Genomic DNA, 17,800 nt, shown 5'->3' on the forward strand with positions numbered 1-17,800 from the left:
GAGGTGAGGAGGTGGGATACCTGTGTGAGGTGAGGAGGTGGGCTGCCTGTGTGAGGTGAGGAGGTGGGATACCTGTGTGAGGTGAGGAGATGGGCTGCCTGTGGGAGGTGAGGTGGGATACCTGTGTGAGGTGAGGAGGTGGGATACCTGTGGGAGGTGAGAAAACGGGGTGCTGTGTAGAATACAAGGGCGCGTGTCAGCCTGTCAGGAAGGACCGTGGACTGTGTCAAGGTACATCATGGGATAAAAGGTGAGGAAAGCTTGCTGGGCCAGCCCAGGCGACTGGCCACCACAGCAGGAGTGTCCACTGCAGCGTGGATTTGCTGAAGGTCCATGAGGCTTCAGGCAGCACTGGATTCTGATGTTCCTTTTCCTGGTGATTTTGTTTAACTGGTTGCTGTTGAGTCAGTTACAGCTCACGGCTCCACAGGGCTGTCTGTACCTGAAGCAGGTCTCCAGGCACCTGCCCGTGGGGTCAACTGTCCATTTCTATGAGTGGACAAGCCCTCTGAGCATGGGTGCTGTCCGGGGCCTCCTTTGTCCTGGCAGCTGTTGCACTAGGAGCAGAAGCGCAGTGTCTTGTTTGTGCTTCATTGAAGCAGACCCTCAAATAGTGACTGCACATGCCACTTCCTCAGGAGGGGACCCCAGGAGGGGCTGGGGAATGAGATAAAGAAGGGCAGCCAGCCGAGAGGGCCCAGGTCAGTCCCACAGCATAGCAGCCCCGCAGGACAACCCCCACAGGACACACTGGAATCTCTACAGAAGCCACATCTTTTCCCCATAAAGTCACTGCTGGCTTTGAACTAGCAGCCTCATGAGAAAGAGACTTGGTAATCAGCTGCTGTATAGATTATGGCCTAGATTGAAAAAGAAAAGAGATTATGCTTTATAAAACCCTAGAGGCATTTCTGCTTTGAGTTGGAATCAACTTAGCAACACTAGCACCATCAAGAAATTGAAAATAAGAAAATATTTCAGTGACTTCTCAGTTAAGATGAGGTTCAAGCCAGACTTCAAAGGAGTAGGATTTAGACTAGTAACAAGATAGGCCCATTTAGAGGGGTTTTACAAACTTGGAGAGAGTGTGTTGGTGAGAACACACAGGCTTGGGAACCTTGGGCCGTACCGAGGTCCACACATGCTGTCAGTCGGTACAGTTCAGTGCTGTCTCATTGCGGCATGTACTCCTTTGTTCCGCTGTCCAGGAAGGGCGAGAGCTGACCTTGGAGAAGCCAGAGCTGAAAGCCCTGGTGTCGGAGAAGCTTGAGGACCTGCACAAGCGCTGGGATGAGCTGGAGACCACCACTCAGGCCAAGGCCCGCAGCCTCTTCGACGCCAACCGAGCTGAGCTGTTTGCCCAAAGCTGCTCGGCCCTGGAGAGCTGGCTGGAGAGCCTGCAGGCCCAGCTGCACTCTGACGACTATGGCAAGGACCTCACCAGCGTCAACATTCTGCTCAAGAAGCAGCAGGTGCGCCACGGGCCTTTGATGGGGCGGTGGGAAGCAAAAGCGGGGAGGCGGTAGCTCTTGACGTAGCAGATACGATCAGTGGTGGTAATTCCACGCTGATAGCTGTGGCCATCAGGGTCAGGCTTCCGGTGACTATCACTTCTTGGACCGTGGTGGCTTGCATGTCGCTGTGATACTAGAAGCCATGCCACGAGCATTCCAGATGCCAGCAGGGTCACCATGCTGGACAGATTTCAATGGAGCTGCCGGGCTCAGACAGACTGGGAAGAAGGCCTTTACTGCTTCTACTTAATTCTGGGGAAATTGGCTGGTGAAAATCTCGTAAGTAGAAGCAGCACACTGTCTGGTCACGGTGCCAGAGGCACTCACGTCGGAAGGCCTCCCAGGTGTGATGCGGAAGAAATGTCTCCTCAGAGTCGAGTCTACCTTTGTGATGTAGATGAGGTGAAGCTGTCGGGACCTTGATGCAAAATAAGAAGAAACAACTGCAAACATCCATCAGTAATTGCAAAGTGGCGAGTCTGAAGTACGAACCTAGGAAAATGAGAAGTTGTCAGAAATGGAATTAAACCCTTGAAGATCGACACCCTCGGTATAATTAGTGAGTTGAAATGGACTGGGGACCTGGGCGGTCACGTGGTCTGCTATGTCAGGAGTGAAGAAAACGAATGACACTGCATTCATTGTTAAAAAGAACATTTCAGTATCATCCTGAAATAAAACACTGTCAGCGATGTGCAGCATCCATATGCATGCAAGGAAGACAGTTAATACAGCTAGTATTCAGAGATACACACCATCACTAATGCCAGAGCTTAAGACATTGAAGATGTATCCGTTAATGCAGTCCAAAATTGATCAAACAAGCAGTCAAGATGCATCTATCATTACTAGTTATGAAAATGCAGATATTGGAAACTGAGAAGGATCAGTAGTTGGAAAATATGATCTTGGTGATAGAATTGACTCCAGACATCACATGATAGAAGGTGCAGGCCAGTGTTGGAAAACATTTCATTGGAAAGACGTTTCTTCAACAACATAAATGACAACTAACTATACACAGGCACCTCACCAAAGGGATACACAAGGATCAATTTTTTAATTTTTTGTATTAATTTTGTGTGTGTGTACTATCAAATCAGGTCTGACTGGTACTGGAGGAGATTGTCCCTCCTTCTCCAGCAGAGCATCTGGTGGGTTCGAACGGTGCACCTCTGGGATTGCAGTGCAGCTTCTTGCCACTAGACCACCAGAGCTCCCCTAAGGATCAAATTTAATATATCTGTGGAAAGAAAAGACGAAGAATCTCTATACCATGAGTCTGAACAAAGCCAGGAGCCAACTGTAGGACAAACCCTCAGGAGCTCATGTGCAAGTTCAAATTGAAGCTGAAGGAAATGAAGAGTGCACAGAGTACAAGTACAGCTTTGAGTATATCTGTCTCACTTGAATTTAGAAACTGTCTCAAGAGTGTATTTGATGCACTGACCATTTGACAGAGGACAACACAAAGAGTAGGATAATTGTCAAGGAAATCATAAAGCTAGCAGCAAAAGGTCATTTAAATGACAGGAAGAAGGAAAAGACTAAAATGACTATCAGAAGAAACTCTGAAAATTGCCTTTGAACATAGAGCAGCAGAAGCAAATAGGAGCAGCAGTGGCAGGAAAGAGCTAAACAGAAAATGTGAAAGGGCATCTCAAGAAGACAGAGTATTTTAATGAGATGTGCAAAGACAGGGAATTAGAAAACCAAAAAGGAAAATCACGCCTTCAGTATTTTTAAAAAAATCAAGCCTCAAGTTGCAATACTGAAGGATTCTATGGGCCAAATAGTGAACAGTGAAGGAAGCATCAATAGAAGATGAAAGGAAGACACAGGGCCTCCCCTCCGTTATTTCAAGGAGGGAGGTCTGTCCCTTTAGGAATATGATGTTGTTGTTATGTGCCACCGAGTCGCTTGCAACTCATAGCGACCCTATGTACAACAGCCCTAAACTCTGCTCTGTCCTGTGTTAATCACACTGTCTCCGACACACCCATCCCGATTACCCCAGTCACTGAATCTATCCACCTCATAGAGGGCCTTCCCCTCCTGCGCTGTCCCTCCACCCTCCCAAGCATGATGTCCTTCTCCAAGGACTGGTCTCTCCTCACAACATGTCCAAAGTATGTTAGACGGAGCCCCAGAATCCTTGCCTCCAAGGAGCAGCCCGGTTTAACACTCTCCAGGATAAATAACTTTCTATAAATCTATCTTTACTATTTTACCCTCAAAAAAAAAAAAAGAAAGAAAACAGGGCACAGAATCACTGCACCAAAGAAAACTGGCCAGTGTTCAGCCATTTCAGGAGGTAGCATATAATCAAGAACTGTCAGTAGTACAAGCTGCGCTGAAGGATTGGCGAAAAGCAAGTTCCAGTAGTGATGATACCAGTTGAGATGCTTCAGTAAACAGATGCAATGCTGGGAACACTCATTTATCTACGGCCGAAAAGACCCACACTTGGGCCCATTCACAAGACAGCTCATCAGCAGAGTGCACACATTATCTAACAGTATCACAGTCAAGTAAAATGATTACCACATGCAAGTTAAATCTTCTTAAGATGCTTCAAATATGGTCTCGGAACTACCACAAACTGACAAAAGTCAGATCCAGAAGAAGCCCTGGAACAAGGGGTAGCCTTGCCGATGTCAGCAGGGATTCCAGAAAGACGATTACCTGGGCTTCATTGGTTGCATGGATCATGATGAATTACGGATACTATTTCCAAGAACAGGAATTTGTTCATCCGAACAGAGCAAAGATACCTTGTGTGGTTTAAAATCAGGAAAGGTATGTGGCGGGGCTGTACACGGACTGGAGGAAGACTCACTGACGACCTGTGATATGCAGGTGACACCACCTTGCATGATGACAGTGAAGAAAGCAGCTGTTACCTGTTGCTGGGATTCAGAACCAACTTGGCGACACCTAACAGTAACATGATTTGGGAATGATTCGACAACAATGGGTTTCATTTACTAATAATTAATAATTACTCCTTTATTAAAGGAGTAAAAAGAATTCTAAAGTCAAGGTCAGCAAACCCTTTGGTAAAGGTATGGTTGGTAAATATTTCAGGCTTTTGTTTCATGTGGTCTGACACAGTTCCTCAGCTCTGTCCTCGCAGTGTGGAAACAGCCATAAACAATACACACATGGATTGCTATAGATGTTCTATAATAAACCTCTACTAATAAAAACAGAGGGAGCTCTGAGGGCCTATTGGCGAGATGCTGCGCTGTAATCCTGAAGGCACATGGTTCAAGGTCACCAGCTGCTCCGTGGGAGAAGGATGGACAATCTCCTCCCGTTCGATTAACTGCCTCTGAAAACTTGCCAGAGGGTCAGCTATGGGTCAGTTTTGACTCTGGTACGCAACAACAACAAATAAAAACAGAGCAGGAGAAAGATGGGGAATCTCCTCCCTGTGATTTACAGCCTCTGAAAAACCACTGGTGGGTCAGCTGTCAATCTATTCTGACCACAACTGGCCATAAGTTGTCCTCTGCTTAGAGCATTGTGGTATCTCTCTACCTCCCTCTACTGATAAGACTTAACATTGCACCAGCTGACAAAGGAGACGTTCATAGGGTCGAACTCCAGCATCTCCAAGCAGGGCAAAAGAGGAATGGTTTGAGATCGGGAGACAATATAGATAACTGGCTGGGGTGGGACATGAGAAACTGTATTTTAATAACCTGCTGCCCTGGGCTGTTTTTATGTATTGACATTTGAGATCTACTGGGTTAGGCTGTGAGGGAATGCTCTTGGTGGGGTAGGATTATGAGGGATGGGATAGTGGACCCCAGAGATAAGAAAGCATGAGTGGCTTGATAAAGACCGGTGTGTCTTGTGAGCCTCAGACAGAGCTGCTAACATCCTTCTCCCCGCGGTTGGCAGATGCTGGAACGGGAGATGGCCGTGAGGGAGAAGGAGGTGGAAGCAATCCAGGCCCAGGCCAAAGCGCTGGCCCAGGAAGACCGGGGTGCAGGGGAGGTGGAGAGGACATCGCGGGCCGTGGAGGAGAAGTTCCGGTCTCTGTGCCAGCCCATGAAGGAGCGCTGCCAGCGCCTGCAGGCCTCTCGCGAGCAGCACCAGTTCCACCGGGACGTGGAAGACGAGATCGTAAGTCCCCGGGCCCCAGAACAGGACCGAGTCGTTATTACAGCCGCCTGTTCCCTGCCACATGGCTCCCCAGGCTCCCCCAGGGCTGTGCCCTGTGCCCTCCTCCCTCTGGGGAGATGTGGGAATGCCCCTGCAACACCTTTACCCCAGAGCCAAACATGACTGCTCCCTTCGCACCCACTGGCAGCCCTCAAAAGCCTTTCCTCGGCCATCCCTCCACCCAGCTCCACGTTGCTGTCTGGCCCTCCCCTGACCTTTCGTTCTTATGCAGTTGTGGGTGACAGAGCGACTGCCCATGGCCAGCTCCATGGAACACGGCAAGGACCTGCCCAGTGTCCAGCTCCTCATGAAGAAAAACCAGGTGAGACTGACCAGAGGCCAAGGTCGCCATTGCTCGGCCTCTCTGACCTGGGAGGCTGCTGGGTTTCTCCGCTCTTCCTGGCCGCTGTGTGCGAACCCAGCTTTCAGTGGTTCACCTCAGGCTGGTGGCCGCACTGGGAAGCTCGTGTGGGTTGAAAGACATAGTAACCAACCTCTCCCTGAGCCCTGGTGGTACAGCGCATGCAGTATTAGCTAACAAAGCTGGAGGTCTCACACTCACCATCCACTCAAAGTCATTGCCACCAAGCTGGAACTGACTGACAGCAGACCCTCCTGTGGTTCCCAAGGCTGTAAATTGCACAGAAGGACAGTGCCCACCTTTCTCCAGCAGAGCAGCCGGCTTCACGGAGCTGTCTCGAGCTGACTGTCTCATGGCTCCCATGGATCCAAACCACCAGGGAGGGGTGGCCTTTGAGTTAGCAGTGCCGTCTGTCTATGGACCAGACCATGTCTCTCACAGGCAGTAGGTGGCTTTTAGGCCGGTGCCAGGAAAGAAGGGCAGTGAAGGGGACTTGGGACAGGAGGAAGGCCGGTGTGGAGGGAGGTGGGATGTTGAGGAAGGTGGGTGCGAGATCCGGCATCCCTCAGCCGCCGCCTCCTGTCCTGTGCTCAGACCCTGCAGAAGGAGATGCAGGGCCACGAGCCCCGGATCGCGGACCTGACGGAGCGGCAGCGTGCTCTGGGGGCGGCCGCTGCGGGCCCCGAGCTGGCCGAGCTGCAGGAACTGTGGAAACGCCTGGGCCATGAGCTAGAGCTCCGAGGGGCACGGCTGGAGGAGGCCCTGCGCGCTCAGCAGTTCTACCGTGACGCCGCCGAGGCCGAGGCCTGGATGGGCGAGCAGGAGTTACACATGATGGGCCAGGAGAAGGCCAAGGTGGGGCCCCGGGCGGAACCCCGTGGGGACTGGTCCTTCCTTCCCGACTCCCACCTGACGGCACCATCACCCCCAGGACGAGCTGAGCGCCCAGGCCGAGGTGAAGAAACATCAGGTGCTGGAGCAGGCACTGGCTGACTACGCTCAGACCATCCACCAGCTGGCGACCAGCAGCCAGGACATGATTGACCACGAGCACCCAGAGAGGTGAGCATAGAGGTCAAGGGAGCCCTGGGGAGGGAGCCTGCACCGTCTGCTCCCCGTGAGCACCTGGACAGCTGCTGTAACCGAAACACCACAAAGGGATGTTCCCAAGCCAAACAAACCCACAGCCACCAAGCTGATTCCGACTCCCAGTGACTGCAGATCAGATTAGAACTGCCCAGAGGGTTCCAAGGCTGGCCTCTTTATGGCCACATCCTTCTGCCTCAGAGAGGCTTGGAAGCTTAAACCACTAGCCTTTTTTTTTTTAGCTTTTTAAAAGTGTGTGTGTGTGTGTGTGTGTGTGTGCGCGCGCGCGCGCGCGTACCATCAAATCAGATCTGACTGCTGCAGGAGGAGAATGCCCCTCCTTCTCCAGCAGAGCATCTGGTGGATTCGAACCATGAACCTCTGGGATTGCAGTGTAGCTTCTTGCCACTAGGCCACCAGAGCTCACACAAAACCACTAACCTTTCTTTTAGCAGCTGAGCGCTTAACCTCGTGCCACCAGTGCTCCTTGGATGGCTTAACCGAAATTATTGTTCTCACTGTTCAGAAGGCTTGTTGTTATTGTTAGAGGCTGTCGAGTTGAGTATGACTCATAGCAACCCTGTGAACAACAGACCTGAGCGCTGTCCCATCCTGTGCCAACTTCACGATCTCCAACATCCTCAAGCCCTTTGCTGCAGTCACTGTGTCAATCTGCCTGGTGGAGGGTCTTCCTTCCCTTCTGACCTTCCACCTTCTCAAGCATGATGTCCCTCTCCGAGGAGGCTGGAGCTCTGAACTAAGGGCACCAGCTCTTGAGAAAGGCTTTCTTTCTCTGAGCGGTGCAGAAGGTCCCAGCCTCTTCTCAGCTTCCTCAGTTTGTTGGCCCTTCCCATGTCGCCTGGCGTCACTCTTCCCCCCACCTCTGAGTCTGGTAGGACTCAAAAGAGATTTATTTAAAACACACTCTACAGAAGTTCCTGAATAAAGTCAGGAAAAATGGGGTCCAGCTCTGGTGGCCTAGTGGCAAGAAGCTGCACTGCAATCTCAGAGGTGCATGGTTCGAATCCATCAGATGCTCTGCTGGAGAAGGAGGGACAATCTCCTCCTGTACCAGTCAGATCTGATTTGATGGTAACACAACAAAAAATAATAAAATAATTTTTTTAAAAAAACAACAAACCAATAGTGGAATTTCCAACATGATGGCCCTCAGGCATCCTTCAAACACAGAGCAAACTACAACCTCCTTGGCTAGACAATACCTATGGTGCTCTGGTAGCCAAGCGGCAAGAAGCTATACTGCAGTCCTGAGGGCATGTGGTTCAAATCCCCTCGCTGCTCCATGGGAAAAGTCTGGGCAGTCTCCTCCCATGTGATTAACTGCCTCTGAAAACCCTCCAGAGGGTCAGCTGTGGGTCGGTTCTGACTCTCTGGTGCACAAGAACCTGGTGTTCTGGGGAGCTCTGGTGGCTTAGGGGTAAGACGTGCTGCCAACTCCAAGGAACATGGTTTGGATCAACCCGTGCTCCACAGGAGAAAGATGGGCAGTTTGCTGCCTCTGAAGCCTGCTGGAGGGTCAGCTATGAATTGGCTCCCACTCGATGATGGCACACAACAACAACAACATGGTATTATTAGGTGCAGCCGAGTCGACTAGGACTTCATGACCTTGTGAGAGACAAGCCTGTCAGGTGACCAGTAACACCAGGGAGGCACTCGCTCTTTAGAATTGTTGCCACTGGGTGAACTACAACTCCTAGCGACCCTGTGAACAGCAGATCTGAACCTTCCCTGTCCTGCACCATCTGCATGGTTTCTATCACAGTCAAGTCCATTGTGGTCATCAACAATCTATTGACACATTGAGAGTCTTCCTCTCTTTCACTGACTCTACCTTAATATGATGTCTCTCTCTAAGGACTAGTTCTTGAAAATATGCCCAAAGTAACTGAGATGAAGTTTCACCATCCTTGCCTCTTCAGAGGACTCTGGTTACATTTCCTTCAAGACTGATTTGTGTCTTCTTTTTGTTAGTCCATGGGATATTCAGTACTCTTTCTCCACACCACAACTCAAAAGGCATCAATTTTTCTGTCATTGTTACTCATTGTCCAACTTTAAGATACATTTTTTTCTCCTCTTAGTATAATCATATAAAGTCAGAAAAGCAGCACTTTCCCAAGAGTAAAACCCAGAGCCCTGGAAGGAGTAGGACAGAAAGATTAATGGAAATGAGAGTCACAAGAATGAAGTGGGGAAAGTGCGGTTACTTTGTGGAGTTAATGTCACAAAAAAAAATGTGCATGAATGGTTGCCTGCAAAACGAATTTGTTCTGTAAACATTCACTCAAATCACAAACAGGAAAAAAAATAAGCAAATGCAAATAAAAAGGACCTTACCCTAATAATACCTCATTAACATAATAAGAACCCCTGCTCTCACGTGGGATTATAACCTCTGTGGACAGAGCCTTGCCACACATTCCTAACCTGGGCAGGAAAGCTCTCTGGGGCAGGATGAGGCAGGGCCATGTCTGAGTCTGTTCCACCTGCCCCCGCCCCACCCCCAGCACACGGCTGTCGATCCGCCAAGCTCAGGTGGACAAGCTGTACGCCAGCCTGAAGGAGCTGGCCGGGGAGCGGCGCGAGCGGCTGCAGGAGCACCTCCGGCTGTGCCAGCTGCGCCGGGATCTGGACGATCTGGAGCAGTGGGTCCAGGAGCGCGAGGTGGTGGCGGCTTCCCACGAGCTGGGCCAAGACTACGAGCACGTGACTGTGAGTGTGTGCGGACGTGGGGGGCAGAGGTCATGGAGGAGCAGGACACCTGGTGGGTGGAGAGCTCACTGGGGCGCAGGCATAGGCCCCGGGCCGATCAGGAGCCATTCCTCCTGGACACTGAGTGATTTGAAGAATTGTGCAGGAAAGAGAAGCCGGGTCGAGCACAGGCAAAGCCCCAGGATCAGACCTGAAACCCTTTGTCATCACAGCTGTACACACAGGCCTCAGCAAGAGAGACTTTCCCAGTTTGGGGTTTGGACCCATTGGATACAGTCGTGTGGCCTGTACTTTAGAGAACCCCAGATTTCCCCCTTTGCTGGGGCTGGAGAAAGAGTCAATCTGAACTACAGAGTCAGTGTGAAAGCAGCCTTCTAGGGAAACTTTGGGGCCCAGGTAACCCAGAGAGAGGCAGTGGGCTCTCCGCTTGGGTTGAGAGGACTGCACCCCAAGATAAGACACCACACACACACACACACACACACACACACACACACACACAACATCACAGCTCTGTCCCTGCAACCATTACTATTTCCTCCACCAGATGCTCCGGGACAAATTCCGAGAGTTCTCCCGGGACACGAGCACCATTGGCCAGGAGCGTGTGGACAGCGTCAATGCGCTGGCCAACGGGCTCATTACCGGGGGCCACGCCGCACGCGCCACGGTGGCCGAGTGGAAGGACAGCCTCAACGAGTCCTGGGCCGACCTGCTCGAGCTGCTGGACACGCGGGGCCAGGTGCTGGCGGCCGCACACGAGCTGCAGCGCTTCCTACACGGCGCCCGCCAGGCGCTGGCCCGGGTGCAGCACAAGCAGCAGCAGCTGCCGGACGGGACCGGCCGAGACCTCAACGCCGCCGAGGCCCTGCAGCGCCGGCACTGTGCCTACGAGCACGACATCCAGGCCCTCAGTGCCCAGGTTTGACCCGACTTGGGGGGCAATGTGGGAAGTGGGGTCACCCGCGGGAGCTGGGGCAGCTCTCCCAGGTGCTGCGGGCATCCTGTGGAAGGCCGTTTCAGGTCGTGGTCACTCCAGGAGCACATCACTGACCAAGGAACAAAGAGCTTGCCACGTTCACACCCTCAGTGACAAGCCTGCCAAAGGGCCCAGCTCACTCACAGGCGGTTCCTGTGGGAATGGGGGTGGTGGTGGGCCAGGGGTAGGATTCACACCTTCCCTGGGAAGACACAGGTTCAGCTCCAGCCTCTGGCAGCTCATGCAGTCACAAACCGCCTGACAGTGGGATTTTCGTGTTGCTGTCATGCTGAACGTGTTTCAGAGGAGCATCCAACTCAGTAGACGAGACAGAAAGGCCCATGGATCACAGCCGACCAGTCCACTACCCATCCTGGCACTGAAGAACTGAGCACTACGGGAGGTCATCGTACACCAGGGCCAACTCGGCAGCGTTGTTGTTGGGTGTCATAGAGTTGACTCTGACTCATAGTAACCGCATGGACGATAGGTCGAAGCCCTACCCTACCCTGCACCATCCTCCCGACCTCTTCCCACACTCGAGCCCGTTGTTACAATGACTGTGCCGCTCTATCTCTTTGAGGGTCTTTCTCTTTTTTGCTGACCTTCCATCTTTCTCAGCTGCACATCTTTTCCAAGGACTGGCCTCTCCTAATACGATGCCCAGAGCCTGTGAGACCACGTTTCACCATTCTCACCTCTAAGGAGCACGCTGGGTGCACTTCTTCCAAAACGGACTTGTTCTTTTGATAGTTCCATGGAATATTTTGTACTTTTTTCCAATTCTTCTGTCATGCTTCTTAATTGTCCAGCTTTCAGATGCAAAGGGAGTAACTGAAAAAAGATCATGGCTGGGATCACGTGTACCTTAGGCTTTAAAATTATGTCCTTGCTCTCTAGCAATTTGGAGAACTCCTTGATAGCACATTTTCCCAATGCAACATGCTTTTTGATTTCTTGACTTAATGTTAAGGTGTAGTCCATATTGAAGGCTGTACTTTTTCCTCTTCTACAGTAAGTTTTCTTCATTTTCTGCAAGCAAGGTGGTATCATCTGCATAAAGGTTATGGATGAGACTTCCTCCAATCTTAATGCAACATTCTTCCTCCTATAGTCCAGCTTCTTGAATGATTTGCTCAATATGTAGATATAGAAAGTATATGACCCTAATGCACACCTTTCCTGATTTTAAACAGGACAGTGGTTTAACCACCTCAACACCACCTAACGATGAAATCAGTCAAGGGCTGGAAGATTCTACCTGTTGTTTTAAGATCTGACTGTTGGTGCTCTCAAACTTGAGCTCTGGGCCCGCTCAGCTCGAGCAGAAATCCTTCAACTGTTTAAATCAAGTCTCTGTCCATCCAAGTCGCCCTTCAAACTGAATACTCACAGTCCTCAACTTAGAATGAGGTTCCATTCTGACAACTCTACCGTGCTTTGGTTCTGGAATACGTTGAATGCTTCCTTTGGTTTGTTTTCATTATTTCCCTTTTTTCACTGGGTCAATTGGCAGCATCAGTATGGAAGGTGAAGAGATTGAGATTGTTAACAGCTTTAGTTTTCTTGGCTCTACCGTCAACATTCTTGGCAGCAGCAGCCAGAAAATTAAAAGACAAACTGCACTGGGAGAGTCTGCTGTTAGGGACCTCTCCAAAGTACTGCAGAGCAATGGTGTCACTTTGGAGACTAAGGTGCACCTGATACAGGCCATGGTCTTTGCCATCACTTGCTATGCATCAGAGAGCTGGACAATAACTAGGGAGGATAGGAGAATTGATGCCTTTGAGCTGTGGTGTTGGAGAAGAGTATTGAATATACCATGGACTGCTAAGAAAACAGGTTCATCCTGGAGAGGGTTAAATCAGGCTGCTTCTTGGAAGCAAGGATTTTGAAGCTTCATCTGATGTACTTTGGACATGTTGCAAGAAGAGACCAATCCTTGGAGAAGGATGTCACGCTTGGGAAGGTTGGAGGGACAGCGTAGGAGAGGAAGAACCTCTATGAGGTGGATTGATTCAGTGACTTGGTAATGGGGGAATAAGTATGTTGGAGACAGATTGGCACAGAATAGAGCAGGGTTTAGGGCTGTTGTACATAAGGACACTATAAGTTGCAGGCAACTTGACGGCACATAACAACATCAAGGGAAATATTACTAATCTGATCAACTTTGGGGGCTGGCATGAGAATTATAACACCAAGAAACTGAGCAGTGCAGTATTATTTGTCCTATATTTTGACACCAAAAAGATAGACCCAAAAAAGTCACAAATTTAGTTTGTCAGAAATGAAATATGCTGAAAGTTGGAATGATCGTCATCCTATCTTTTTTGTTGTTGTTAATATATTCCTAGATTCACTCATTTCTACATACACAATCCATGAATCTCTCGTTCTAACATATCTGTGAAGTCCTTCATGCCCTGGGAAGCCTTCTGAAAGCTCAAATGGTCTGTGCCCCTTTCCAAGGGTTGCCCAGACCAAGCTCTGCCCCTGGATAAGTCTACAGCCAGAATGTGGCCAGCCTTCCCCTGGGCACAGTCTGGGCTTCCTTGCCTGGTCTTTCACTTCTCTCTCTGGGGCCTACCTGGTAGCAGGGACAGAGAAGGGGGTCAGGCCTGAGGGAGCGCTCCCTGACCTACATTGGTCCTGCAGGTCCAGCAGGTGCAGGAGGATGGCCAGCGACTCCAGAAAGCCTATGCTGGTGACAAAGCTGAGGAGATTGGTCGCCACATGCGGGCCGTGGCTGAGGCCTGGGCCCAGCTTCAGGGCAGCTCTGCAGCCCGCCGCCAGCTGCTGCTGGACACCACAGACAAGTTCCGCTTCTTCAAGGCCGTCCGGGAGCTAATGCTGTGGATGGATGGGGTCAACGTGCGGATGGACGCCCAGGAACGGCCCAGGTGAGTCCTCGGCCAGCTGCACCAGGACTGTAAGGGGGCCGGGTCAGCACATAACACCATGCCTGTGTCCCTGCAGGGATGTGTCCTCAGCTGACTTAGTCATCAAGAACCATCAAGGCATCAAGGCTGAGATCGAGGCCCGGGCGGATAGCTTCTCCACCTGCATCAACATGGGACAGGAGCTGCTGACCAAGAGCCACTATGCTGCTGACGAGGTGGGTAGGGCAGGGCCACTCTACATTCACTTTCTTTTGTGGTTAGATTCTACTATAACAAGGTCTTAATTATTATATCATCAAATGCAGCACACTTCTCCTTTATGCTACCTGAGCTGCTTTCATGTAAACAAAGCTTATTGCCAGCCTAAGATCAATAGCATATTTTTCCATACTTACTTTTATCTCGTTATTTTTTTCCATATTGTTAATCCAGTTGTAATGTATGTTAATTGTAATGCTGTTAAGCCAGTTGTATATTTGTACACAATGCAAGGTCCACAAACTTTCAATACAACATCTCAATTGAAAATATTTTTAGAAAAAAAGGAAGTTCAAGTCCAAGAGCACCTGTACGTCAGGTCAAGTTAACCCCTGGTGGAGACCCCACTCATCAGAGCCTCTCTTTTCCCTCCAGGCTTTACTGAGTCTCCCTCATCTTCTCTGCTCATCTTTTCTTGGTAGAAGTCTGTCCCACAATGCTGTTCAGGGGTTCCCCATCTTCTGTCTTCTCCCTGAGACCGTAAAAAATCAGTGCATCACTTGTGTGAGCCACAGAACCTCAGGAGACCTCCCCAGGGGATGCTGACCTCCATGTTTGCCCCTAGATCTCGGAGAAGCTGTCTCAGCTGAAGGCCCGGCGCCAGGAGACGGCGGACAAGTGGCAGGAGAAGATGGACTGGCTCCAGCTTGGTGAGCAGCTGTGTGCGGGGGACGGGTAGTGGGCCTGGGCCTTGGGAGGGCTGCCTTGTGCCCCCGTGCCTCCAGGTCCGGTGAGACCAGGAATCCTGGTGGCAGTGTAGTCGTGGAGGTATCCCCCTGGCACTGCCCGGCCCACCCTGCTACATCTGTTCAGGGCTGATGTTCTCTAGGTCCTCTGGGGTGAGTGGCAGCAGTGCCCACCCCAACCTGCCATCTCTCTGCATCCCATTTCCGCAGTCCTGGAGGTGCTGGTGTTTGGGAGAGACGCGGGTGTGGCAGAGGCCTGGCTATGCAGCCAGGAGCCACTGGTACGGAGTTCAGAGCTGGGCTGCACGGTGGACGAGGTCGAGAGCCTCATCAAGCGGCACGAGGCCTTCCAGAAGTCGGCGGTGGCCTGGGAGGAGCGCTTCAGCGCGCTGGAGAAGCTCACCACGGTGAGGGCCAGCCGCAAGCCGGGACACCCAGCCACGCCCCTAACCCTCGCCTTTGGACAAGATTCACCTCCCCTGCTGGCTTCCCCTCTTGTCTAGCTGTAGTCTCTGTCTCATCAGATGAGAGCATGTCTGGCTTCACCAGGCCCTGCTTCTATTGTTACAGTCATTGTTATGTACAGCTGAGTTGAAGTAAACCCAGAGCTGGCCTCCAACGGGTTTTCAGAGCAGTAAATCATGCAGAAGATTGCCCGTCTTTCTCCCTCAGGGCTGCTGGTAGATTTGAACTATGTACCTGTGGTTTGGCATGTAATTCCTTACCACTAGGCCACCAGAGCGCCCATCTCCTGGCCCTGGTCCCTCTGTGCTTTAAGGAGCCCTGGTAGTGCAGCTGTTAAAGCACTCCTCTGTGAGCAATTTGAACCCTCAGCAGCTCCAGAAGAGGGTGAGGTGACCATGTGCCCCCTGAAGCCAGCCCACTATGTCCTGCAGGGTTGCCAATCCTCAGCCGGCTTGATAGCAGGGTGTATATATGGGTTTGCGTTGTTGAGTGATCTGGGCTCCAAATCTCTTGTCAGCTGGAGGAGCAGGAGAAAGAGAGGAGACGAAAGTTGGAGGAGGAGGAGCGGAAAAAACAGCCGCCTGCCCCAGAGCCCAAGGGTCGTCCGCCTGAGGGGCCCCCGGCGGACGGACGGACGGCACCTGACGCAGCCTGGGACGGGTGAGCGCTGGGACACGTCGGGTGGGAGGCTGGCGACTGAGCTCAGCCCAGCCAAGCATGCTGAGCCCCTTTTGCCATTCCAGGACCCACCCTCGGCTGCCGTCATCCACACAGCTGCCCACTGTCAATGGGGTCTGCACGGACTCGGAGCCCTCCCAGGTACCTGCATGGCCCCGAGGCGCCTGCTGAACCTCGGCCTCTGTGTGGCCCACTCACTTCCTCTTGTCTTTGCAGCCCCTGTTGGAACAGCAGAGACTGGAGCAGGGCAGCTTCCCCGAGCGCCCCGTGAGTGCCTCCCAGAGACGGGGAGGTGGAGAGGGACCAGAAAGGGCAGGGGTGGTAGGACCATTGTGGACACCCGCATGCCCCTCATCACCAGAACTGCTTCCCCTACAGGCGTCTGGTGCCGGAGATGAGGCCAACGGGCCGCAGGGAGAACAGCAGAGCCGGCCCCGGCCGGCCCCGGCCACCATGCCACAGAGCAGGTCGACCGAGTCAGCCCAGGTTGCCGCTCTGCCCCCTCGAGCCCCAGAGCCCTCTGCCCAGGAGCAGATGGAAGGCATGCTGTGCCGGAAACAGGAGATGGAGGCCTTCGGCAAGAAGGCTGCCAACAGGTGTGCTTCTGGCTGCACCCAGCACCTGCCTTGGGGGAGAAGCACCCTCTGATAAAGGGACCGAGCTGAGGGCAGAGAGGGCCCTCCAAGTGGGCCACAGGGACCCAGTGGCCGGCCTCTCACTCCACCCGTCTCCCCAGGTCGTGGCAGAATGTGTACTGTGTCCTGCGCCGCGGGAGCCTTGGCTTCTACAAGGATGCTAAGGCAGCCAGCACAGGTGTGCCCTACCACGGAGAAGTGCCTGTCAGCCTGGCTAGGGCCCAGGGCAGCGTGGCTTTTGACTACCGGAAGCGCAAACATGTCTTCAAGCTGGGGTAGGAAGAGTCAAAGGGGTGCTGGGGGCCAGGTCAGAGGGAATGGGGTTGCAGAATGGGGAATGGGGACAGAGACACCGCCCCCCCAAGGAAGTGCCTGAAACATTATCTTGGGAGCAACGGGGAGAAGCAGCCTCCCCAAGCCAGGAAAAGCCAGTGGGGCAAGCCTGAATCAACCTGTCTGAATCACATCCAGCCTGGTCCCCACTTACATCAACATGTGGCCCCATTCAGGCAAACCCCAACCGTCAGCTGTCTCCTGACGTTCTCTCTCTCCCACAGCTTACAGGACGGAAAAGAGTATTTATTCCAGGCCAAGGATGAGGTGAGCAGCCTCCTTCTTCGTCCCGTGCCACTCAGCTCCCCCTGCTGCCTGATCCCCTTTCCTCAAACTCGCATGCTCTGTAATAAGAGTCCCAGCAGGTGCTGGGCATGCAGTGGGGGGCCCTGGGCGCACTCCCCATCCTGCAGGGGCTTCTCCTCCTCATGAGGCCGAAGGATCCAGTAGTTGCTTTGCCTCATTCCTCCCTTTCCCCTGCTGCTTGGACCTGCCATCCACCCCCCATAGCTTCTTGGGACTCATCGGGTCTCTTTCCACCCTCTGCAGGCAGAGATGAGCTCGTGGCTGCGGGTAGTGAACGCAGCCATTGCCACAGCGTCCTCTGCTGCTGGAGAGCCTGAAGAGCCAGCGGTGCCCAGTGCCAGCCGGGGCATGACCAGGGCCATGACCATGCCGCCGGTTTCAGTGTCTGGGGCTGAGGGACCTGTCGTCCTTCGAAGTAAGGACGGCAGGGAACGAGAGCGAGAAAAACGTTTCAGCTTCTTCAAGAAGAGCAAGTAGTTGGGGGCAAGACTCCCAGGACAGCTCCCTCCCTCTGCTGGGGAAACTGCCAGGGACTGTCGACAGGGACCACTTTCTTGTCAGGACAACTGCCTGCTGCTAGGGTTTGTTGCCAAGGCCAGCCCATCACCAGGAACTGTCACTTGGAGACACGTTCATGTTTCCAAGGACAACCCTTCTCTTCTGCTATTTAATTCCAGACTGGTGGTG

General features: G+C 52.3%; 1 protein-coding gene across 1 annotated transcript in view; it reads left to right on the top strand.

Annotated features, from left to right (window-relative positions):
- The window catches only part of SPTBN2 (spectrin, beta, non-erythrocytic 2), a 49,284-nt gene extending 31,694 nt beyond the window's left edge, over positions 1–17,590 (top strand). Inside the window, exons 19-36 of the mRNA XM_006893272.1 lie at positions 1,209–1,472; positions 5,424–5,648; positions 5,920–6,009; positions 6,643–6,903; positions 6,980–7,110; positions 9,666–9,870; positions 10,418–10,792; positions 13,508–13,752; positions 13,829–13,967; positions 14,576–14,660; positions 14,907–15,103; positions 15,679–15,821; positions 15,905–15,980; positions 16,056–16,106; positions 16,218–16,435; positions 16,576–16,749; positions 17,032–17,074; positions 17,357–17,590. Of these exons, the coding sequence (XP_006893334.1) occupies positions 1,209–1,472; positions 5,424–5,648; positions 5,920–6,009; positions 6,643–6,903; positions 6,980–7,110; positions 9,666–9,870; positions 10,418–10,792; positions 13,508–13,752; positions 13,829–13,967; positions 14,576–14,660; positions 14,907–15,103; positions 15,679–15,821; positions 15,905–15,980; positions 16,056–16,106; positions 16,218–16,435; positions 16,576–16,749; positions 17,032–17,074; positions 17,357–17,590 (3,156 nt within the window). The remainder of the gene's footprint in view (positions 1–1,208; positions 1,473–5,423; positions 5,649–5,919; positions 6,010–6,642; positions 6,904–6,979; positions 7,111–9,665; positions 9,871–10,417; positions 10,793–13,507; positions 13,753–13,828; positions 13,968–14,575; positions 14,661–14,906; positions 15,104–15,678; positions 15,822–15,904; positions 15,981–16,055; positions 16,107–16,217; positions 16,436–16,575; positions 16,750–17,031; positions 17,075–17,356) is intronic.
- Positions 17,591–17,800: the final 210 nt, after the last annotated feature.

Source organism: Elephantulus edwardii, unplaced genomic scaffold (assembly GCF_000299155.1).
Source record: "Elephantulus edwardii isolate Elephantulus edwardi_28Jun2011 unplaced genomic scaffold, EleEdw1.0 scaffold00126, whole genome shotgun sequence".
In the NCBI taxonomy this organism is placed as follows: domain Eukaryota; kingdom Metazoa; phylum Chordata; class Mammalia; order Macroscelidea; family Macroscelididae; genus Elephantulus; species Elephantulus edwardii.